This window comes from Crinia signifera, chromosome 2 (genome assembly GCF_055691185.1).
Source record: "Crinia signifera chromosome 2, ASM5569118v1, whole genome shotgun sequence".
Lineage (NCBI taxonomy): Eukaryota > Metazoa > Chordata > Amphibia > Anura > Myobatrachidae > Crinia > Crinia signifera.
Window position 1 is genome coordinate 65466224 of NC_139218.1, and position 16698 is coordinate 65482921.

General features: G+C 44.6%; 1 protein-coding gene across 1 annotated transcript in view; it reads left to right on the forward strand.

Annotated features, from left to right (window-relative positions):
- Positions 1 to 351: 351 nt before the first annotated feature.
- Positions 352 to 16698, forward strand: part of LOC146058402 (myeloperoxidase-like) — a 60110-nt gene continuing 43763 nt past the window's right edge. Inside the window, exon 1 of the mRNA XM_083170683.1 lies at positions 352 to 431. Within this exon, the coding sequence (XP_083026809.1) occupies positions 352 to 431 (80 nt within the window). The remainder of the gene's footprint in view (positions 432 to 16698) is intronic.

The window sequence follows — 16698 nt, forward strand, 5'->3', positions numbered from 1 at the left end:
CCAATAACAGTGAGGAAGTCGGTAAAGCTCAGATTACTGATCATCATCCAATACTGCTATTGCCTAACTCAGGGCACATCATTTGGTGAAAAACCAGAATTGGTCCTGGAATGGACACCGTACATAAATCTTGTGACTATGATGGTCAATAACCATTTGTAATAGTGAGGACATTGGCTAGATTAAAGCATGGAGGAGTGCCGGTCCAAGTTTTAAATACACACAGCTACCCTCTATGTCTTTGTACACTTGCGGTAAAAAAAATTCAGGTCGATTTTCAAGACATTGTAAGACATAATGTAGCTGCCATTAAAGATCAAGAAAGTATAGAGAAACCATCAGACGTGAGCAATGGGAGTCTTTGGTGGGGTGAAATTCAAATTGGTAATTCAGAAACTTCAGCTGAAGAAAGAAAGGGAGTGCTCCAAGTGGTAAAGCGAAATGCTGTAGCTTTCAGCCAACATCTGGGGAAGCAAGAGAAGTATGTAATTATATCCCAACAGGAGTAAATCCCCCTATTAACGAAAACACCAACGTTACTCCCCTACAATAGTATAGAAAACAAGAAAAGGTAGGTTGCACTAAATTAATTTCTTTCAAGTGTGCATATAATAAAAATGTGACATTTTATTTATCTGATATTATAAAAATATAAACAATAATTTAAAAAACACATAAAATATGCAAAGGTATATTGCTGTGAGTTTTCAAAGTTTTGTGTATAGTCAACCTTAGTGCCCAAGGGCATGTAGATCTTCGAGTGTCCCTTCCTATGATGCCTAGTGTGGGCATGTCCAATGGATGTCGCTGGTACTCCCATGGTGAGTGGTAGCCAATGCACAGGTTTTCTCTCCAATTGGTGGCAATGGGTTCTTTAGAGGGGTGTTGTTCCTCCACAATGATATGCTGCCGTGGTATGATGGGGGGTCCCAGATAGTGCAGGTGGCAAATAAGGAGTCCAAAAGGTCTAGCAGGATGGGGTGGTCGGGTCACTTGTTGAGGGTGTTGGAAGTGTTAGAAGATGCACAGCAATAGTGGGGTCCAAGCACCAGTGGCCTACAAGTTTCACTGCTACAGCAACTTTTTCAAGGTGTGAGGTCTTCTGTAGCAGTGAAATGGGTAGGACACTGGCACTTGGACCCCACTATGCTGTGACAAATGAGCAAATCTAAACAGACAGAGAACTACATGCCCACTGACAAAGCAATTGTGAAACGGCCATTTGACCAGTGACCCAACACACATCAATACCGATCACGACGGGCTGGCTCCAGCATCAGCTGCACCAGCTCAGCAACACACGATACTTCCCTGTGCTTTGTAATTAACGGAACACTGCACAGTGACAGCTGCTCCCGACAGCCTGCAGCAGCCAGAAAGAAACTGCCTTTTACCAGGTCACAGTGGTGACCCTTTATTCAACCTATATCTATCGGGCTTTTTTGTAGCCCATTTATTTCTGGTATCTTCCCCCCATTCAGGGTCGCTCATTCCCCACCTATACCCACCAGCAAGTGGGGGAAAAGCAGCGTCCAGTATTGCGGAGGGAGACAGCCACGACTCACTTTTATCATCCTCCTTCAGGGCACTTTCAGCCGGGCCTCTGAATGTGAATTACCTGCACTGCCCGTTGTCTATCAGGGTTTCACCTTCATTAGCTAGGACAGCAGATGTCCTTCCACTCCTGATATGTGATACTGTTTTGCATTACTTGCTTACTTGCCCATAGAAATACGGTGCACATATCCAGCAAGCAGCAGCAGCAGTTATAGCAAACCTACATTTGAGGAGTCTGGTTTTCATCGATACTGTACATATATTCTAAATGTTTACAGAGTTAAGGTGCCCATACACACTGCGATTATCGCATGCTTTTTGAACTCTTAAAGTTCAAAACACATCGCATGTGCGATAATCGCACCGTGTACCTGCGGGGATGCGATGCGTGTCCCCACGGGTACAATATTGTATAGCACAAAAAGTATCTGCAGGCAGTACTTTTTGTGCTACATTGCATCGCATCACTTTAGCAGTACATGCGATGCAATGTACATTTGTAACTATTAACTTTAAAAAAAAGGAGGCTGAAATCGCATCGCATTGCACCCGCAAAGTACGGTACATTGCATCGTATCCACTTCAAGTGCCAAAATCGCATGGTAGCTTGAAGTTCAAAACGCACAGCACACAAAATCGGTGCGTGTATGGGCACCTTAACCACTGGTTAAATTATACCTGCATTCACGATAAAACATTATCTAACAGATTACTGTGCATTACGGTTAGAATAAGAGGCACATAAAAACTAAACACACAAGGATTATACAGTACCACTTGTAGAATATTTATTCCATATGCTGCCTTTTTATAGAATCAGGGAGTCTCTACATATCAATTACCAATATATTGCTTCTATCAGGGAGAATATTTCTTGCATGTTCCTAATATTTTCAGGAAACTTGTACAATTGACTCTAACCTGCTGGTGTGTAACAAATAACTCATATTGTGCATAGGAGATATTTCACTTCAAACAGATGGACTGCACAATTTAGAGACTGATAATAAGCCATATTTGGTACAGATTAGCAAGCAGAAACAGATGCCAATCAATACTTATGTGATTAAATGGCAACAATTGTTGCGGATTCAATTGCAATAACAGTATTGACTATAAAGCCCTGTACAAATGGGCGATCTGAATTTGCAGCACGAATGCTCAGCACATTGTGGGACACCCGCTCAGCACACTGCGATGCTGTGTGCTGAGCATTCGTGCTGAGTGGGGCTTTGCCTATTTTTATAATAGGCAAAGCCCCGTGATCTGGAGAAAGCCAGTGGAAGCACTGGTTTACCCAGTTGATGATACTGGCACGCGCGGGACCACACATCGGCATCGCTTCAGGGCATACATATCGAGCATTCCATGCTCATTTTCTAAGTGATCTAATCAGATTTCTTAGAAAGGGGGCTGACATTGCCCTGTGTGTATGCCCTTTTAGTATTTACAAGTATCTCTGGATGTTCTCTGCAACTGATAGCTCAATGAAGAAACAGTAACATTTGTTCCAATTTGAATTTCCATGACAGTGTCTGTTACACATTGAAATATAAGTATCCCTGCAGGTTTTCTGGGAATCTGCTGTTCCTTGCCTCTTTTTTTCCTCTAGCAGGGAAATGTAAAGATTTTTTTCTCCAGTGTTCTAATTTCCTAGCAGGATCATAGTGTGCGTACACACGGGGGCGATTTAGTGCAAAATCGCGGGAAATATGGTCGCTGAGCGACCATATTGCCCGCAATGGGAGTGTGCACCGGCGATATATCGCCGGGTGCACGCTCCCATTTTTGCCCCTGTGGTGATCGCTGGTCGCAGGAGCTTGCTCCTATGACCAGCTAATTACCTCTGCGGCACCGCCAGCAGAGGTTCCTTTTCCTCAACGACCATATCTGGTCGCTGATGCAAAGGAGACACTGGGCAATATATTGCTCAGCAATATATTGCTAGCAATATATTGCTGAGCAATATATCTCCCCCGTGTGTACGCACCTTTAGTATAGACATTCTTACATCTGTATTACCCAATTGTGTCCAATTTAATGGATTATTGTCTCACTCTTATTCCCCTATGAAGGTCAAGAGTGAACACGTAAGTTTATTTGTTGCCTACAGTTTGATGTTAGACTTCTCACATGGTATGTGCAATATTGTCTATGATATTTTTCAAGCTCACAATAAATACGTAACCCCACAGACAATTGACCTTAATGAGTCCCAAATTACTGGGGTAATTGTCTCCATTTATGTGTTCATGTATTATTTGTTGGTTTAATATTTTAACATGTTCAATCATAATTAAAAGCAAAGTTTTAATACTGTAACATTACAAGCGTGCCCACAAAAAGAGAGAGTACTTTTGTCTTTCCTTTTTATCAGCATTTCCATACTCTCTAGGGAGCACCTTCACATGAGCGACTGATACATCTGTATCACACATATTATATTGTGGATATTCCATACACATGTAGATACATATATCTGATTTTGATACATTACATAGTGCAGCTTATGCATAAGCAAACTCCCCATTTTTCCCTTTTCCCTTTGATTATTAGCTCTGTCTCGTTTACATACTACGGATGTTACAAAGATGTCTCCCAAGATATAGAGTCTCAAAGGGAAAAAAAATGTCGTTTCTCAACCTTTGTCAGCTACTGTGAATGAAAGCCCGAAATGTCATTGATACATTTTAAAAGATCCACAGGTGGTACTAATTATTTCACTTGTGATTCTGTGAGGAGACCTGGAAAACATGCATTGTGTGGGGTCCCGAGGACCGAGTTTGAGAACCTATGGAATAAAGTATAATGCGCAGAAGCACATCCAGAGCTTGTGAAATTGTTAAGGCACCGTAATTTTATTCATTTAAAAAAAGGCTATGTAACAAGTCTTGATCCTGTCACTTATCATATTTTTACTCCAAAAAAGTCAGCCAATCTCCACCCGGAGGTTTATCATAATAAGTCTGAACATTTTGTCATGCAATTCATTTGGGCTACTTTGAGAATGAGGTATTTCTGGGCCGGTATGCAAGAGGACACCGAGAAATGGTGCCAAGACTGTGTACCATGTAATTTAAAGAAACACCATGTTGCAAGTCAGAAAGATCACCTACACTTCTATCAAAAGCAGGCACCCACTGGAAATATTCACTCTCGACCATGTAAAACTTGAACCAAGCCCCAATGGTTATAATTACACATTGGCAATAACCGAACACTATAGCAAGGTCCTGGTAGAAGTGCCATTCATAGATTTATCTGTGAAATCCCCTGCTGAATTATTCTTGAAATAGTTTGTTAGATCATAAGGATATCCGGATCAAATTTTAACTGACCAAGGCCTTTAGATAACAATTGTTTTGTGAACTTTGCTATATCTATGATTGTAAAAAATGAGAACCACAGCTAATCATCTACAGGGGAATGGGCTGTGTTAGAGGGCAAACCAGACCATTAGAATGCTTCAAAGTCTCTCAACTCAACCACAGTGGCTGACTTTGTTATTTAAACGTACCTATTTATATAATAATGTTGAACATTGTTCAATAGGATTTATGCCTTATTGTATTATATTTGGCCGACAGGGCTGGTTTCCCAGAGACACAGGCAGTAGAGAAATACCTGTAGAAATTGAAAATGTGCCAAAGTCAATAAAACAGGGATTCTCAGGAAATATCTCTTTAGATCAGTGGTGTCAAACTCATGGCCCTTCATTTGCTGTGGAACTACACATCCCAGCATACAAGCCTTGAGAAAGACCCACTTGTCTAAGGGTCGAAACGCGTTGGAAAATATTGTTGGCAGCTTTCCAGACTGCACAGGACGAAAGGAATACCATCGGCAGTGATCTGTCCCCAGACCTGTTTCCCGGAACCGGACTGGAGATCATTTGACTGAGCGCTCTGAACTGATTAACACCCAGTTCTGATACACCCTTTGGTAAATTGTACCTTTTTACTTCCTGCAAGCCTGGAATGTTTTTAGAATTGTATTTTATTGTTGTTTGATATGCATTGTATGTGTAATAAAATGTACTGGAGCATTGCACTTGTCAGAGGAGACTCTGGTCTTTGATAGAGCATTGTTATATGGAAGTATATATTTCATCACATACCCACACATACTGGGTTTATTTGGCGCCGTGTGGAGCTGTTAAGCCTCTTTCTTCTGTGTTACTATTTCTGAAGGATCTGGGATTTTCCTTTTTTACCAACTCCTGTGGCGGCCTAAGTGCAGAACCAAAAAGTTTAACATCTGTATTGCTTACACATCCCAGCATACCCTGCCACAGTTTTAGCAATCCATTATATAAAATATATGGCAGGGCATGCTGGGATGTATAGTCCCACAACAGATGGATCCAGTAGAACTGTTGTTATTCATGAGTGGCCAATTCCTTTAAATATGGTAAAGAGGGTTCTTCCAGAACCACGAAAAGTGGGTCAGAAAGAAGGGGACACTGAACTCTGTGAACTTGAATGTTATCAGTGTAGCGCCTGTTTGAATCCTGGCAGCTCGCCAGCTGCCTTACTTCTGTAATCTATGTTATCAGCAACCTACGCTGACTCCGCGGCAGCCCAGTGTTGCTACTCCTAAGCACCTGTCAAGCCTAGTCAGCGCCTCTCACACAGCGCTGGCGCCCGCATGATATCCTCTCTTCTGTGGAGAGGGGATTATGCTGGCACCGGCAGAAAGGCGCTCTATATGTGTGATACATAGGAGCGTCTCAAATGCTCCAGCAATGAGAAGCTCCTGCGTCTGAGTAGCGCATGCCTCTCCTGTCCAAAGAGGGGGTGCGGATGCAATTGCATATCATGCACAATGAAGGAGGCATTTGCCAGTGTTCCATGGTACATACTGGCAAATGTCTCCATTTGATACCTCCACCAAATAAAGTAGGCGTTTGGCAGTGCTCCATGTTACATACTGGCAAATACCTCCATTTGATACCCCCACTATCCACGGCAGCCCGAAGCGTGGCGAGCACAGCGAGCCCCGCCGAGGGGACGCGTTACGCATCCTCCCGACCTTTTCATACCCCCACCATCCACGTCAGCGCGGAGCTGATTCTATATAGTGTGGAGAGTGCAGTGAGCCACCAAGCCCGAAGTGTGGCGAGCGCAGCAAGCCCCGTGAGGGGCCACGGAATACATGTGAAGTTATCCACATCCACTCGCCATGCTTCGGGCTCGGTGGCTCACTGCGCTTGCCACACTGTGTAAAGTCAAGTCCACGCCGACGTGGATGGTGGGGGTATGAAAAGGTTGGGAGGACGCGTAATGTGTTATATGTTAATAGTGGTGATAATCCCCCATATTCATGGTGATAATCCCCCATATTCATGGTGATAATCCCCCATATTCATAATAATGGCAAGTAAGTATTTTATACAGAGGTTTATTATATGGCCAATGCTTCCCACTTTAAAAGTGTAACAGTTTGAAGTTGAATATCAGCAAGAAAATAGTATACCTGATCCAATAGTCATAAGATAAACAACAAGGGTATCTTACCTGCAAGATATCGGAATTAATTAGCAATAAAAGCCTTTGTATATTTTGACTGTGGATTAATGGTAACTGTTTTGTAACTGTTTTGTGTTATGTTATGAGTGTTTAAAAGTTTGAAATGTGCGTGAGGACATGCAAAATCTAGAAGGAAGCATATGGCACCCTGATAAAGCAATGTATGTATGTATATATATATGTATATATGTATATATATATATATATATATACACACACACACACACACAGATGGATATATATATATATATATACACAGATGGAGTGGCTGTAGTCTTTGCAGGGGCTGACGGTGGATTCGCCAGCCCCCGCCAGCCGCCGGAAGACGCACGCACAAGATGCAAGTGCTTCCCCTTCAACTGGAGCTTCCCACAGGTTCCCACTGCCTCGTTTCTGGTTCAAGAGCCTTCCCCAACCTCCCCCCCCCCCCCAACCCTGCCCATCTCCCTGAAACGGAGACAGGCAGGGTTCCGATTCACCCACCGATGGGAAACTGGGATGCGCGTCCCAGTCAGATGTAGCATCTGCTCGCTATATATATATAGTTTATTATTGATAAATATTGTAAAAAATTTATGTTTATACAATGTATGTATACATTTGCAGGTTCCTCCATAGAAGCATTGAGAGTGCAATAGCAACATTATGTAAACACCCCTTATAGAGGGAAATTGGACATTTCCCAACAAGGTCTCAACTTTTAGGTTACAGGCAAGAGATTGTGGACTAATCCAAAATGCCTGTATTGGAGGGAGAATGTCTGGTTTTTAGGAGACTTTGTATAAAAAGGGAAACACTGAATCTAACAGTTGAGCAGTATCTGGGGTGAGTCAGAGAAAGCAGAGGTGCGCCCTGTGGTCCGAGGAAAAGAGAATGAGGCAGTAGCAGTTTTTACCTAAAAATTGCCCCCCAGCAGTACAGTGCATATTTCTGGTGATCGGTGCAGCTCCAGGAGATCAACTGCACGGATCCACCGGAAAGGCATGACCCCGTCTGGTTTGTGGTCCCAGTGGTGCAGTGGAGATAAGTCAGGTGGCAGTAGAGGAGCGTGGCTGTGAGAGGGGAGAAGGAGATTAAAAAACAAGTGATTGGCACTGTAAAGGATTCTACAGTGTAATATAACATCTCGAAAATCCTGTCTGCCCATGGCATCATTAAAACCGAGCAAAAGCTAGTTAAACTCAAAGTACTTCGCAAGCAGTGCTGCAAGGTTCATGAACTCAATCGGAGGAAGAGTGGTGAGCAGTGTAACATCATCTTTGGGAAATCAGCACTGGCTAACCCCATTTCACTGTCCTCCTCTTTGGCAGTGCAGCAAGTGAGTGCTATGAAAATGCTGCAGCCTTGCCCATTGATATTGAGGCCTCAGACAGTTGTGACATGGCTTCCTGCTCAGCGCAAGATGACATCTTGAATACGTCAGTTCAGTCGCAATGTTCTTCAGTAGGTCCAGCGTCACCAGCGCCTTCACCTACACTACTGCAGCAACCACCGATCAGCATCTGGAATGTCGCCCACACCTGAAGCTAGTGCAGCCCCTCAAGTGACACAACAAACCAACAGTTATGTTACACTCCACATCCACAGTTACGTTCCAGCAGTAAGTTTATTTAATACTTTGGCACACCCCAATGTTAAACAGTAAAATATATATATTTTTAAAATACAAATTTGTTGCAGCGTGTAGCTAGTGTGCAGGAGGGAACAGGCCTCAAGCATGTATTGGCCACCACTGTTTTTTCTATTTTTCACCAACATGCATGTGTACTATGGACCTGATTCATCCCTGTCAGCAATGTTGCTATGTGTGCATATGGACACATGTGCCCCACCTGCAGTGCATCCTTGCTAATAGGTCTGAATAAGGGGAGAAGTCATCTGCAATCCCAACCTGACCAACTGGTAACCTAACTTACCTCATATGCAGTCTGTTATGGTGTGTTCCTAGTGTATGGGCACCAACAATGAAGGAGAACTAACAATATTGTAGCTTGGTGGACTAAAGTGTTGTGTTAGGTTTTCCCATAGTTTACAAAGTTCCACAATGCAAGAAGAAGTCCACAAAGATGGAGCAAGCCACAGAAGCCAGGACCATCATAATGCTGTAGCACCTGAAGGAAATGGATCTTTCAATGGAAGCGCATGAAGATGCACGCCTACAGCGTTTTTTGGAAATGAGTGTGAGCTACAGAACTCTTTCCTTTAAGAAAGTGTGGGTATGGATGAGCGTATTAATAGAGAATCATGAGACACAAATGGCTTTCCTTAATAGCCTTTTATCTAGGGCAGTGGTAGCCAACCCTAGCCCTCGAGAGCTACCAACAGTTCACATTTCCAGACCACCTAGCTGCTGCACAGCTGCACTCATTAATCACTGACACATTTTAAAAGATACACAGATGGAGCTAATTAGCTCACTTGTGATTTTGTGAGGAGACCTACAAAACATGCACTGTTGGTAGCTCTCGAGGACTAGGGTTGGCTACCCCAGATCTAGGGTATAGGGCCATGCACAACCACAAGCTCCACCACAGCCACCATACACTCATTTTGAGGGTAGTTACCCCATGTATAACAGAGGGCAACAACATTTTGCCCCCCACCCGACCCAGGAAACATGGCGCCACACAGCACACATCACCCTCCACCAATTCCTCCACATTGCCCTGAGTATGTGGCAGGAACACATTATCCTCCACCAATTCTTCCACATTGCCCTGAGTATGCTTTTGGGACACATCACCCTCCACAATTCCTCCACATTGCCTTGAGTATGCAGTTGGGCACATCACCCTCCAGCAATTCATCCACATTGCCCTGAGTATGCTGCTGCTCAACATAATCTGTTCCACATTCGTATGGTACTCACTGTGCTGAATCTCAATATGGAAGTAACGCTGTACCAGATGAAAGCTCTTCTCCTGAGCAAATAATGAAGCTGAGAACTCTCTCTCTCAGCGATAAATTGCGCTTTCCTCCTCTTCAAAGTACACTCTGCAAGGTAGCATAATGTTAGCAGCTGCAACAATCTCTCATTTGCTGTATGAAACATCAAAATAGTGCAATAAACCAGGAACTCCAAGCAACTTAGTAGAACCTCGTCGGCCATGATTAAAGCAATGCAGTGTGCTGAGAAGAAGAGCCCCCTTTAAATGACATCATCTTAGTCAGCCGATGAAAGCTGCTGTTTCAACAGCCAATCAAAGCTGCTATAAAATTCCTCACACATTCTGGCTGGGCAGACCAGGGTAAGCAATGTGAACAGTGAAAATACGTGAATTCCCTTGCAGGGCATGCGATTGGATGTTACATAGTTACATAGATCCACCCACATCATTCAATGGTCGGTGATCGCAAAGGTGCACGCATATAGAACTGACTCTCAAGTTATTTACATATGCGTGGACACTTAGGAGGAAGTGGGTGGGCAGCTGACATCAGCTGGTCACCCCCACACCCGCGTCATCGGGGTATTTGCATGAAAACGCCCATGAAAAGCTGGGCATTCCCATATGCAAATGGACCAGCTCATCACCCCACGTCGCCCGCACACTTGGGTTAGTGTGCCCGGTGAACACCCGGTGTCTGCACATGCGCAGAAATGCGAACAAAGCAGTCCAATGAATGAAGGGACCTGAATAAGCTTCTTTGCATCAGGAAACAATAACCCAGGAAAAGCAAGTTTCAAGTTAAATTGTTACGACATATATATAGCTTTGATTTAAAAATATCTTCAGAATTTAATTGCATAAATAAAGATTTTTTTATGCACATAAAAACTGAGGTTGAACATTGTGCAATAGAATGGGAGAAAGTTGAATTTATTGATGTTATAATCTTTTGTCTTGTAAGTTTTATTGTTTCTCCTGGACAGTTTCGATTGAATCATTGAAGTTGTGTTTATACTAAACCAAATGTTATATTCTAACTCAAGGACTACTCAGTAGTCAGGAAGAAGGAAAGAAATATTCAGGAGCAGTACAAAAAAAGGAAACATTTTGTTAAATTGTACTAGAGGCTATTGATTATACTATATTAGAAGTTATTGATTATACTGTACACGTTATTGTAAAAAGGACATCCTTTGTTAATTATCTTTACAAAATCTATATACATTTTTTTTTTTAAGAAAATAATGTGCTAAGAGAATACCTACCTAAGGAGGAGAAGAAAGAATAGACGGTACTCTTTACCTAGAAGGGCGCCCGTCGCGGGCATCGCGGGTACATTTATGTGTGCCCGCGACGCGACCGACGCGATGACCGCGATTTCCCATTGAAACCCATGTTAAACATGGAAATCGTGTCGGTCGCTTCGCGGCCGGCCATAAATGTACCCGCGATGCCCGCGACGCGATGCTCCCGATTTCCCATAGGAATCAATGTTAAAAGGCGCGATGGACCCGATTTTACTGTTAAATGGCTCAATGGACCCGATTTGGCCATAGGAATCAATGTTAAATGGGCCACAGAGCCCATTAACCCTTAAATGTCCCCCCCAATTTTTAACGCCACCCCACGATCCACGTCAACCCGAAGCGTGGCGAGCGCAGCGAGCCCGCGAGGGGCGGCGGTAAGCGTCCTCCGACCTTTTCATGCCCTACTATCCACTAGGGCGTGGAGTGAGAATATAATAGTGTGGCGAGCGCAGCGAGCCACCGAGCCCGAAGCGTGGCGAGCGCAGCGAGCCCCGCGAGGGGACGCGGATACCTTCACAGTTATACGCGTCCCCTCGCGGGCTTCACAGGTGTCCGTGGCGACGCCGACACCTGTGAAGCCCGCGAGGGGACGCGTCTACCTGTGAAGGTATCCGCGTCCCCTCGCGGGGCTCGCTGCGCTCGCCACGCTTCGGGCTCGGTGGCTCGCTGCGCTCGCCACACTATTCTATTCTCACTCCACGCCCTAGTGGATAGTAGGGCATGAAAAGGTCGGAGGACGCGTACCGCCGCCCCTCGCGGGCTCGCTGCGCTCGCCACGCTTCGGGTTGGCGTGGATCGTGGGGTGGCGTTAAAAATTGGGGGGGACATTTAAGGGTTAATGGGCTCTGTGGCCCATTTAACATTGATTCCTATGGCCAAATCGGGTCCATTGAGCCATTTAACAGTAAAATCGCGGTCAATCAGCCTTTTTAACATTGTTCCCTATGGAAAAATCGCGGTCATCGCGGGCATCGCGGCCATCCCGATTTACCCGCGATGCCCGCGATGCCCGCGATTTTTACCCCCGACGACCGCGATTTCAATCGCTGGCGCCCTTCTAGGTAAAGAGTACCGAATAGACAACTAATACTTACCTGTTCAGTACTTCACCAAGTACACTAAGTTACTCAATTTGAATTTAGGCTATTACAGTAGGAGATGGCATCTGACAGATGGGCAGCAAGGGAGTGGCACACACGGGACAGGGAGGCTGAGTTCCTCCACCTGCCTATGGCCACTTTAAGCATGGGGGCCTGCAAATGTCTGAAGTACTGTATTACATAAACTGAATTTTTTGGGGGGGGTCTGATAACCAGTGGTACCAAGAGGGAGAGAGTGGTTACTTTTTACCCGGGACTAGGTCTAATGGAGGAGCCTGGGACCTGTTTCCCCCTCACGCATTGCAGAGAGCAGAGCAGTTTGTTAGAGAGGACCGGCTGCCGCTGCAGCACAGCCTCTCTCTCCAGATCAGTAGACACTGCTCTGTGCATTATTGTATATTGACTCTGCTATAGCTACTATCCGCAATGGGGAAAACACACCACGATGCTGAGGATAAAAAAATGGATACGTTTTTCCAATCACAGGCTGCCCCACCTCCACCCACAACCGGACAGGAAGGTGGATCCCCGCTGGCTACCCCCCTGGTCGTCAACCCTTCTGCTGCCGCATCTGACATTACCCTTCAAAAGGTCCTGGATGCTGGGACTGCCAGTGAAGCCTCTCGCCCAAAATAGGTCAGGTTCAGTCCAAACTTTCCCTCATACATCATGACCTACAAAAAAGTTAGGGAACGTGTGGAAGAGGTAGAAATGCGCACATCTACCCTAGAGGACAAGTTGTTCCTGCTATGAACCTATGTTGACACAATTATCTCTCAAATGTCCAAAGTTCACAGGAAATGTACAAATCTTGAAACTCGTCTTCATAGAAATAATATACGTTTGGGGGATTACCAGAAAAAGAATAGGGAAATGACAAAGAAAAATTCTTGGAAAAGTGGCTCACTGACACGTATGGTTCAACTCCTTCAGTAACCACTTCGCCGTCGAGAGAGCACACGGGGTCCCCTTACATGCTTTGCCCCGAGGTGCTCCACCACTTACCTTCATAGCTACATTTTGTCACTATGCCGAGAGTGACACTATACTGAAACTTGCATATACAGTACTGAGGCTCCTTTGGACTGGAAGGGTACAAACATCCCAGATATCACAGTAGACAGTAGAAAGCAGTGGCAAACGCAGGATTTTTAGAGGGGGGTTTCCAAATGTAATGGAAAATCTTTTTGTCTTTTTTATACACTGGATACTGTTTGGAATACAGTAATGATATTTAACAGTACAGATGTTCTATAGCACGGGTGTCAATCACAAGGCCCGCGGGCCAAATCCGGCCCGTCAGACCTCGTCATGTGGCCCGCGCAGCCGCCGCCAGCCTTCACCTTTTATTCTCGCTTCTTTTTTTGAGATCCTGGCCTGCAGTCTGCTGAGGAGATAGCACGCAGGGGCAGTGTGTCCCATGAGATGCATGAGAGCCGGCTTGCACTACTACTGCATGGAGTAGCAGCCAATCAGGGCGTGCATCCAGATGGAGTTGTGGAACTTGTGTGACGTCACTCTCCCTTCAATCAGCTCACGTAGCCGGAGCTGCAGGGTTGGTGCTGGGAAATGCTGGGACTGGGACGTCACGCAGCTGGCGATCCGCGCTGGTAGTAGCGGATGGGAGCAATGGAAGTATGTGATTGGTCGCTACTACTGCTGGATTCCATGTGGTAACCGTGTGTGCGAGGCGGCTGACTGGAATAGGTTAGAAGTGTCAAGCTCGGGCTGGCCGCTGTACATGGGGATCTGTCACTGAGGGTGACGTTTACATACAGGCCTTGCTCTCCTCCTAACTTGACTTCAAGGCCAAACAGTGTTCAGGTTGACTGAGCCACTTAAGACGTGTTAGGATAGCTATGTGACCATTTCCATCTTTCTCAAAATCCAAGCAGCTCATATTAGCCCAATAAGTCATTTTCAGGTTCCCAATCTCCCCTATCAGGAAGGAATATCTTTCCTGAGAACTTTCTCAAGTATTATCCAGGTAGCTCCTCCCAAAATCATTTTTCAAAAAATTGTACATTTGAATATCTACTTGTCATTATTCTGACTATGTTTCTGCTTTCAGAGCTAGTTATTACTTACATTATTACAAAAAACAGTAATAATTGAATGCAGTGACAATAATTTATGATAATAAAGAGTGGACACATAGTCCTACAGATACAACCGGCCCTTCGAGGGTGACCAAACTGCTGATGCGGCCCCCGAGGAATTTGAGTTTGACACCCCTGGTCTATAGTATAGGCTCTTCCAAACATTTAAATAAGATAAGTGGTCATGAAAAGGTTAAGCATATAATAAATGCACAAACATAATAGAATCAGTACTGCATTTTCTAAACTCACTATCTCCCACTTCATGTTAAGGATCCTGTCTCTTCCTCCTGACAGCTACTCTCTAGTCCAATATGATGTTTGAGGGCTCAGATCCACACTTACTGTAAGTAGAAGAAGCTGGTACACTGGGCCCGTGCAGCAGCTCCGCTCTGTCCCTTACATTGCATAACGTGGTGGCAGCTCTATTGATCATATTATATGCCAGTGCTATTGTTGTCACAATTTAAGGCATTTGCCCCCCCCCCCCCCCCCCCCTGCATTTGCCTATGGAAAGGGCTCAATTTCTTCCCATTAAGTGATAACTACAGTGTTATTCCCATCTAAGCTATGTATAATACATTAGGATGCTACCAAATTCTTCATATCACTTAAGAAGGTGGCAGTCTGGCTAGATCGCAATCTCCTGGCTGCCCGGGCCCCAACCACAGACTGAACTTTCACTTGTCGGCTTATTGGGATTCTACGTAAGTATGCTTATTTCACATATGTTTTACTTTTGTTTTTCACAACTTTATGCTTTTCACATCTATGTCTTCAGTCCTATTTACACTGTGGATACAATTTCAATGTATAGTATTTCTGATTGCTTTTTCAAACTGTTATTTTGATATTAATTCTGCCTGCTAGATTTATGCTATGTACTGAATATATTGTCTATGTTCACCGCTATGATTCCATATTGTTTATTCTAGTGTACAGATGGAGCGGGTCCCATATTTGGCCGGCGCTTGCCAGATCCCGTGCACTGGTGAGCGCCGGCGATAGAGACTGGGATGCGCAGTCGTCCCACACACATGCGCGTCCCAGTTTCCTGTCGGTGGGGGGACGGGAACCCTGTCCGTCTCTGCTTCAGGGAGTGGGACAGGGTAAGGGGGTTGCGGCAAGGTGGCAGGGGGTAGATTACTGGCCTTTAAGAAGCCGTGGGTGGCGTGGTCTTACCACTCAACGTACACGGCAGTATCTACAGGAGTCTCACTCATGATGCTTAAAAAATATACCCTTTATTTTGGAGAGGGTTTATTTATTTATTTTGGAGAAGGTTCAGACAGACCCAAGAGGCTGGTTTTTATCTGTTAGCTGTAAATTGATCTCCAACACACTGTTGCTACTGGCTATTTACATCCCTCCCCCATTTACGTATGAGGTCATAGCCCTTTTCCCTGGTAGTTCAACAGTTCTGTTGGGCGACTCCAATAATGTACTTAACCCAATATTGGACAGAGAGACTAGAGTCGTCCCGTTCCCAGGCAGGGGTGGAAGTGACTTTGAGACTATGATCAAAGAGATGGGCATGGTGGACTATTGGAGCCGAGGACTCCGACAAAATCTCAATTCTCTTGCTTCTCTGCTTCGCATTCCTCCTCCAGAATTAACTTCATATATATATTTCTAACAACCTGTTACCTATGGTTTGCTCAGTTGTCTATGAGACTAGAGAATTGTCAGACCACTGTTCGATATTACTCTCTATAGATTTGGGGGTCTATGTGGTTTTAAATATTGGAAATGTAACAAATTCTGGCTTTCCTGTATGGGAGCTGGTTCAGTGTGGCAGGAATTTTTTGTACACAACAGTGGCACAGCTTCTCCTGAGGTGCTTTGGGATGCATTCAAATCCTTTTTAAGGAGCACTTATCAAAAGAGTTGCTAACTTTCTATACAACTCAAGAGACAGATTTAGAGTCCTCTTGTTATGAATTAGAGGAGGCTTACCTAGCAGATGGTCTAGACGAGTCCAGGGCTGCGTGGCTTGCCACGCAGGGTGCATGGCGGAGCCGTTTGCTTACAATTTTTATAAATGTTCGATTGAAAGCATCCCGACCTTCGGTATTATCATTTGGTTTGGCAACTGCACGGCTAGTGAACGCTCTAAACTAGAGCGTATTGTAATATCCACAGGTAAAATTATTGGAGGGCAGCTGCCAACCATTCTGGAGCATTATAGTTCCAGAGAACTTAAAATATTTTAGCAG